Genomic DNA, 8,860 nt, shown 5'->3' with positions numbered 1-8,860 from the left:
TATTAGAAGAAAATGAATTTTGAATTTCTATTTGACTCTCAAGTATATATAAACCATTTGCCTTTTTTGCTATACCAATAATGTTATTCGTTTTATTGTAAATTAATGACTGTTCTCGAATTGATACGATTTTATAATTATCAGTTATTCTCGCGTAACTGAGTAAATTTTTGTCCATTTCTTTAATCAAGGGTCGCGGCAGCGACCTGAGGTATGAATGCCGCAGGCGCAGCTAGCGCGACACTATACACAACAGAGTCGGGAGTAAAATTTTTCAATTCCTTTTTAAATCATATATATATATATATATATTAATTGATCCCTGTGCTTTTACTTTATCTTTTGTTAATATAATAAGCCAAACTCTTATGTTTTTATTTAAAAAACTATGTTGTTATATTGTTTTTCCCCCGAAACTTTTTTAACTAGCCCGATTTCTTATGTTTTTTTCCTTCAAGCCATTATCTGGAACTCAGATGATCTGGAATGCAGATGAAAGATTATCTGGTCTGGCTAATCTGAATGACGGAATGAATATTGCGATAACTATTGCGTTATTTTTGTGAGCGTATAACTTATTATAGCCATTTAAATTATCAGACTAACAGTATAATATGATTTTAAGTGTTTTTCATATATTTATTTATTGTAATAAAAGAACCCTTGAAAAGAATAAATGAATATAGTCGGACCTCCTTTCAAAAGTTTTTCTAAATATTTTAGTATAGCGCCACCTTGTGACGCATATTATCAATAGTCAATATATCAATATCATCAAATATTGTCTAGTCCAGTGACTTGCTCTGTGTTTGTGACCAGTAGTAGCTACTACGGCTGTGTAAGCTCAAGACTTGCTTATAGCTGAGTTTATCTATCAGATGTAAGTGTTTATATAAAATATTGTATTTTTATTAATTAATTTACTTAAAAACTATTAAAAAAAAACTATTAAAATAAAACCAGCTTGTAAATTCTCTGAATTATATTATTTTATATCTAAAACGTAACACGAGAGTGATCCATGATGTTACTCTTAAGAACCCCGTTTTCAAGCTAGTAGATAAAAAATTAAAAAAAACGATTAAGAAAAGTTATAAGCCTTTCTTACTAAAATAAAATAGTTTTATTAATCTGAATGATGTCTTATTGATTTCCAACTATTTTTTGATGAGCCAATGTTTTTTTATTTACATATAGTTAGTATTCTAGATTATGTATATGCATATATTCATCTTAAATTTAAATATCATGTTCTATATTATTATTTATCTATGCAGAAATCTTATCGAAGACAGCACACACAATGCCTCTTAATTCTCTAGGAGAAAACATTGATTACACAAGTGATCAAGATATTAAATATATGTTGGAGGAAGAGGAAGATGATTATTCAATGTAAGTTTTTTTTCTTATGTATACTATTCTTTAATCTGTTCGATACAGTTTTTCTAGTAATATATATATTTTTGTTGGCATTCTGTTCGATTCAATTTTTTTATTATTTTTTAATCATACATACATATATATTGGATAAAATCATATGTACTAAAACATTCATTTCATTTTCAGAGAATTTGTAGGATATCTGTGTGAAATACCAGGGTATAAGACAGTGATCGATAAGAATAATCAAGAGAAGGAGTTATTCAGGGCTGTAATCTCTAATGGCAATAAAAGAATGATGCTGATAACATGGGATCCAGAGAAAATTGAAGAATCGGCTCCAAAGTTCATTTCAGGAGCAGTATGTTTTTATTGTTAATACTAAAACAATTTTTCACTAAAAAAGATTGACATTTTCAGATATTACACCTGGACGGTTGCCAAGGTCACCATATTACGCTACGTAAAAGTCACAAAGACTTACAATTACTTCCGTTTGAGATCCTGATCCATCCTACATCTGTAGTTCAAACTAAGGGTTTTCGTGTGAAGGCAACTGCATCAAAAAAGGCAGAGATTCCAACAATAATGTTCAAGGACATAGAGAATGCGACAGGTTACATTAGTAAGTAATCAGTGTCAATATTACTTATGAAATTTTATGATATGTTATTCAATTTCTTTCATTTCAAACTGTTTTAGAAGTGAAAGCCTACATTAAAACTGTTATTACTCAAGCACATACCCGTAGTGGTAGCATGGATTTTGGATCTGGCTCGCTAACAGATGGATCACGAAAAATATCTATACACGTTTCAAATTTTAAGGCAGGCGACTCATTGAAGATGGTAAAAGGATCATGCGTTTTAGTGACAGCTGAAGTAAGCCGTACAGGTATTATTATTATTTATGCCTTTGATAGTATATGAAGAATGTATTTATATAAAAAAAATACATTTTCTAATTATCAAAATTATTTCTATTTAGGAAAATTTAGGCTAATATGCAAAAACATTGGTGACATTGAAGTCCTTGAAAAGGAGGACAAACTTCCTACAGACAAAGTTACAAAAGCAAATGAATCTTTGAAAAGAAAGAATCAAAGTGAAAATGAAAATGTCAATGCGAAAACATATGGCAACAAGAAAATAAAGACAATATTAACGGATACTAACAACGTTAATAATGGAAAAAACATGAATCTTGAAGAAAACATCATGGAAACTAGTTTATAATGGTCGTTTTTGTTATTTAACATCAATGTCTTAACTTATTATTATTTATTAGATTGTTCTCAATATCTTAACTTATTATTTATTAGATTGTACTCAATATCTTAACTTATTATTTATTAGATTGTTCGTATTAGTTTTTTCATACAATATAAAAAATAACAAGACTTTCATATATTAATAACGAACTTTGGAATACGTGGATGTATTTTTACATTATTTTTAGTTTATTTTCTCGACAGACTTACGCTAATAAAAATGACTGATGAATAGAATGATTACATGTTAAAATGACTTGGTGCAAACTGTTGAATACTATGTGATGAATAATTATTTAGTAGTAAGGAAAAAGGTATTTCAACATTTTTTTTCTCTTACAGAATGTCATTTACTTAGAAATCATCTGTAAAATATAATATATAATATAGAAGTTATATATGAATGTAAGATGTAGTCATTAGCATAAGCTCTTGTTATGATACTGATATATATATATATATATATATATATATATAAATATTGAAACTAAAAATGTACTTTTATAAGTATATATTGAAACTAAAAATGTACTTTTATAAGCACAGACAATGTTCTATGTATTATTAATAATATGTGTATTATTAATAACAAAATACTTATAGTTATTTTTTCATGTCATAAATGAATAAAAGCAAAACCAAAATAGACTAAAATAAATTTTTTTTAATTAATACAATCAACTCACTATCCGATTTTGGAAAAAAGATTCTTTACGTAAATCATTTTTGTTGTAATAATTCAACGAATATGAGTTATGGAAATTTTTTATAGAGCAATTACTTTATATTTATTTACGAGCAAATTATGGGGAATTCGGTCTTTGGGTTATATTATTTCAATTTCAAATACATTGTTTTTTGACTCTTGGATCACGGAAAAGTCCATGTTACTTTTCTCTAGGAGTCCTAATTGGAACTAGTGTTTCATATTGTGACAGTTAACCTAACTTATCACGTGTTTATAGATAATCTCAAAAGCACATTTCTTGAAAATATTTGCGATACTTATTTTTGAAGTTTTCATAGTCGTAATAATAATGTACTTTACATATTGTATTAGTCAGATTCATGGATTCCAGTATCGATTGTAAGTATTTATTTATTAGACGTTAAAAATGTTTTGTATCATCTGAAAATTATGCTACTTATTTCACAATCATATTTTTTTTATACAATATCTTTCGCTTCTGTAGATACTTTTGTTGAGAAATTATTATGGAAATACGTAAATCTTATTTTACATTAAGGTATCATTTGCTTCTGAAGTTACTTTTGTTGAGATATTATCATGAAAATATGTAAACCTTATTTTATATTAAGGAATTTTTTGACAATATTGTTTGAAAATATTAATTTTAGTGAACAGTAAAACATGTGATGCATATTCTTATAGTCCTATTGAGATATCTATACTTTTTTTAGTAATTTAGTTTTATATAAGTTTTCATTATAATATTTTGATGTTCCAGTTTCCTCGTTTGTACTTATGGCATTATATTATGAGAGGATGCTAATTTAGTTTTGAATTTTTTTTCCAAAATTTGTGGAGGAATACATTGAGAATTCAATTCGTATTCGGTAAGACTACATTTCAGTATTCATTTTACTACACTCAGGAAGAAAAAAGTTACAATGTGTATTAAACTAAACCAGTCTATTAATTGATGATAGTGGTGTTATATTTCTAGAACATGGACATTTTCATGCATAAAATAAAAGTTATAGCTACATAGAAATAAATAATTTGGTCTCATAACGTATTTCAACAAAATTTATTTAATAAACTACTTTTAGCATACATTTCTTTCAGTACGTACTCTTTAATAAATAGTCATCGTTTTAAAGATACTTTGTGTTTTTTATTACTGCTGTTTGTGTTTTCATATCTTAAATATTATGATTATTATATAGAGTATAATTAAGATGGCTTAAAGTTATAGTTATTATTCAAATTTGGCTCAGAACATATTTTGTAGTCTCTGTTAATATTCAATATTATCTTATCTAAATGTCGTTTCTGAATCGTTGCTTGTAGCAATTTCCTGACAGAGACAACATACATAGAAATATTTTTTGAAATGTATGTGTACTCTGCTCTGGTATGCATACAGTTTAACATTAGAAACCACTTTGCATTGAAACGCTTGTATTGCTTGCTTATATCAATTATAATTTTTGCGAAAACATTTTTTATATATACAACGGTCTTCCTTATATTTTTAATAAATGATTTTGTTTTTATCTTTTTATATGAAAAAAGAACAATTTAATGAATAAATGAATTTTTTTTTCAGGTTTCTTTATGTGCAAGGACTTTTAATTTTGTAGACAATTCGTTAGGTAAATTTGAAGATTATACACATAAAGTTAATGTTGTTATTTTCTCACCTATTATACTGTCTACAATATGAATAATTTATATTGAATAAATAAGAAAATTGTTCAAAATAAATGTTTTTTTAGTTTTAATTTATATATCGTACCCACTTTACATAAATATATTTTTACTGTACCTGTACTATCAAAAATTCTGTGCCTAAAACATAAAATATATTGTACCTACGCTGTACTTTTACTGTACCTATATACTGCACCTGGATACACTGTACTTTTACTGTACCTATATACTGCACCTGGATACACTGTACTTTTACTGTACCTATATACTGCACCTGGATACACTGTACTTTTACTGTACCTATATACTTCACCTGGACTATAAATTTACTAATATACTGCACCTGGACTATAAATTTACTAAACGGAGCGCGAATTTATAAATTATTTGTCTAAAACTATTTTTTGGTGTATATATTATTTTCTAAACAAATAATATAAACCAAAGCAATATGATCAATCACAATTAATTATTTCGTTACAAAATATGTTATAATGATATGTTATAGTGATATGAAATTGATTTTGGCTGGATCCAAACTTAAAGACACTCACATTGATCTATTTCACTACATTTTATATGAATATTCTCAAAAAAGACCTCCCATTATTCAACCAAGAAGTACATTACCCCTTCAAAATTTTATGAAAATTCCGGGACGGCAGTGGATTAAGCCTATTCTTTACAATTCAATACATTTACAGTTATTGCACAGTTGTAATGATTTTTGTAAGAATTGTATGGGCGGTCATTGGATATGTATATATTATGATACTAATTTTAATCGCGTTTATGATTCCTGTAATTTTAAAAAGTTACACGAGTGCCATGAACAATATTTAAACCAATTATTTCCTTATTTAATAAAAAATGGAAAAGTAGATAGACAGAAACTCATTTTTGAAAAAGTACAATGTCAAAGAAATGATAACGATTGTGGCATTTTAGCTATAGCATTCGCTACATCAATATTTTTCAAAGCGAATCCCTCAATAATAAATTATGATTACGACAAAATGAGAGGTCACTTGTGGAATATATTCCAAACTTATAAATTGTTAGCTTTTCCATCGACAGATATCACTTTAATATCGAATAAGGGCGATACGTGCAATTCGATCAATTCTATAAGTAGCAAAAATGAATATCCATTATCTTTTGTAGCGAACCGACAAATAGATAAAACAATATATGATTGTAATAATCAAAATTGCTTAGAAAGTTATATTTGTAATAATGTAAATCCATATAATGTAAATGTGAGACATGATCAAGATAATTGGGAAATTGTTGGGCTTCCTAATTACGACATGGTTTCATGTTATGCAAATGCATCGATACAAAGTTTACTAAATAATTATTCAATAAGAAAAAACTTGAATAATGACATTGAAGATAAGATGTTCACAATAATGACACAATACCAATCGAAATGTACAAATAAAGCAGTAGATGTAGATATCATAGGTTTAAGAGCTTTCGTTGACATTACATATGGTGAACCGCTTCAACAAGATGTTCCTGAATTCATCGGTCATCTTGTCAATAAATCTAAAAGTTTACAGCGATCGATTCAACATAAGACAGGTTGTATTTTTACATGTCCTAATCGTGAATGCAATCATATTAAAAATTTTGGTATGTACTCTAATTACATCTTACCTTTGCATTTGACAGATAAGAAATCATTATATCGTTCACTACAAAATTTAATTGACGACAATCTCAAATCGGCATCACCTACAGATGTAATTTGTTCAGTTTGTAAAAAGTTTACAATTTATGAATCTCTTAATTTTAGTACTAACAATGAAGTCATAGTGCTGCAATTGAAGATTTTTGAACTACGGGAATTATCGAAAGGAATAACTGAAATTAGAAAAATCAACAATTTTATTCTTAAAGATATTGAAACCAATGTACACATTAATAATAAGGAATATTCGATCAGCAGCATTATTATTCACGAAGGGGAAACTTCTAAAAGTGGTCATTACACCAACATTCTTCGTCAAGGTGAACAATGGTTTTTAGTTAATGATTCCAATTTTAACAAGATATTATATCCAAGAAGTATCAAAAATACATATGTCATATTTTTACAACCAGCCCCAGTAGAGTCAGCATTATTAAGAACACCAGTATTAAGAACGTCAGTAATCCATCAAAAACGTAAAGCTACAGATAATACCAACAATACCAACAATAAAGATTGTATTTTATTTAATAAGAGCTTAAGTCTTATTTCGATAGATTCTGAAGTTCCGGTTGCAAAGAAAATGAAATTAAGTAATCAAGCGAAAGAAATATTATTAAAATCTGAATTAGTGCCATCATTTGAAGAGGACTCTTTAAAAAATTGTAGTAATGACAATAAGCAGAATAAAACAAATTATACGAAACATGACGAAAATCGAATGCAATTATACAATAAAAATTATTATGCCAAAAACAAAGAAAAAATACTAACATATCAAAAACAATATTATGCTCAAAATAAAGGAAAAATTAGTGGGCATAAAAAAAATTACTATAAAAAGAATAAAGAAATTATACTGCAGCGTCAAACAAATTACTATAATTTAAATGAAGACAAATTAATCAAAGCCAAAAATCGACATGCCTTAAAAATCAAAAGGAAATATTTCGTCGTAAACCTTAAGCACACTACCAGAAAATTGTTTCATGAAAAACACAATTGTGTCAATAAAATTATACCACTTTTAAATTTACCATCTGTGACCGAAGCTAGAATTAGAGCTGAGTGTTTAGTTACTAAAGTTATTTCCGTTAGAGACAGATTTATATCAGAAGCCAAATATACGTTGAAAAAATTGAAAGATAAAGCGGCTATTGGTATGAGTCGTTTACGGGATATCAAAATAACCAACGTTAATATTAATAATGCAATTGCAGCCTTGTGTGGAACTTCAATGCATTCTTCGCTTTCAGAACCATATTTTTCTGAAGCAATTTATGATTTTGGAAATGGATTACTTATGACAGATTCGTGTAAAATGAATGTAATAGTTTTGAATGAAAATGGACAATCAACTAATATCATACCTTTACTTAAAGGCACAAAAAAACAAAATACTTGGTTATGTAGTCAATACTGTAAAATGCCTGATATTCACACTGTAAACGAGATTAAAAATTTTTTTGAAAATTTGATTAATTTAGTTTATGCAGATGCTTATGAGTTTTTCAAAAATCTTGATAAATGTAGTGCCGAATCACAAAATCCTGAAAAACTTGGTCATCCTAATGTTTGTCATATTGGAATTTTCTTGTGCAATTCGACATTTTTGAAACTACGAACTGTGGCTAGTCATTTTCCTTTTTTGCGAGCAATCAAAGATATGATATATGCATTACTTAAATGTTACAGGAATATCCAAGATGTTAATGAAGCTTTGAATAATTGTGATTTGGATAAAATGAATGATATTGCATCCAAAGCTTCGTCGTTTTCGGTATTTCAATGCAAAAGCACAGATGAAGTGTCATTAGATGAAACTGAAGTATTAAATAAGCTTCATGAAGGTGTCAAAATTTATTATAACACTTTGAACGATCTTCCATTGAATATTTGTGTTTCTTGCGAACGATTTTGTCGCAATAAAAGTGTAGTAGATGTTAAAAAATATGAACCAAATGTTGCATGTGAATTATTAGGAATTACGAATGATGCTTGGGTAAATTTAGTGCAATACTATGAAAACAATAATTTGATAGAAGTATTTGACAATGGTAAGATTTGCAAAACTTGTTTGGAAAAACTTAAAAAAAATTCTATACCCCCTACG

At 27.6% G+C, this 8,860-nt stretch overlaps 1 protein-coding gene and 1 long non-coding RNA gene across 3 annotated transcripts; both read left to right on the top strand.

Annotated features, from left to right (window-relative positions):
- The first annotated feature begins 767 nt into the window (after positions 1-767).
- LOC131675505 (uncharacterized) lies at positions 768-3,082 on the top strand. Of its 2 annotated transcripts, none has more exons than XM_058954513.1 (6): positions 768-880; positions 1,278-1,395; positions 1,570-1,744; positions 1,804-2,008; positions 2,086-2,277; positions 2,371-3,082. In XM_058954513.1, the coding sequence occupies exons 2-6, from the start codon at positions 1,304-1,306 to the stop codon at positions 2,616-2,618; spliced, it is 912 nt and encodes a 303-aa protein (XP_058810496.1). In that variant the 5' UTR covers positions 768-880; positions 1,278-1,303; the 3' UTR covers positions 2,619-3,082. The 2 variants fall into 2 exon arrangements, with proteins under 2 accessions (XP_058810496.1, XP_058810497.1); XM_058954514.1 differs by having other exon boundaries at positions 2,086-2,264; positions 2,371-2,514.
- Positions 3,083-3,534: 452 nt separating this feature from the next.
- LOC131675509 (uncharacterized) lies at positions 3,535-5,048 on the top strand. The gene is made up of 3 exons (XR_009303062.1): positions 3,535-3,740; positions 4,123-4,231; positions 4,948-5,048. It is a non-coding gene; the product is annotated as an uncharacterized LOC131675509 (long non-coding RNA).
- The last annotated feature ends 3,812 nt before the right edge of the window (positions 5,049-8,860 follow it).

This window comes from Phymastichus coffea, unplaced genomic scaffold (genome assembly GCF_024137745.1).
Source record: "Phymastichus coffea isolate CEN01 unplaced genomic scaffold, Cenicafe_Pcof_1.1 PCOF00024, whole genome shotgun sequence".
Lineage (NCBI taxonomy): Eukaryota > Metazoa > Arthropoda > Insecta > Hymenoptera > Eulophidae > Phymastichus > Phymastichus coffea.
Note: the sequence above shows the minus strand (reverse complement) of the source record. Positions and strands in the feature narration are given on the sequence as shown.

Excerpts from the sequence above, each read along its gene's own strand:
- LOC131675505 (XM_058954513.1), top strand. The coding sequence starts at position 1,304 with ATGCCTCTTAATTCTCTAGGAGAAAACATTGATTACACAAGTGATCAA. Across the intron at positions 1,745-1,803 it reads CAAAGTTCATTTCAGGAGCA|ATATTACACCTGGACGGTTG; the intron begins GTATGTTTTTAT and ends TGACATTTTCAG. Across the intron at positions 2,278-2,370 it reads AGCTGAAGTAAGCCGTACAG|GAAAATTTAGGCTAATATGC; the intron begins GTATTATTATTA and ends ATTTCTATTTAG.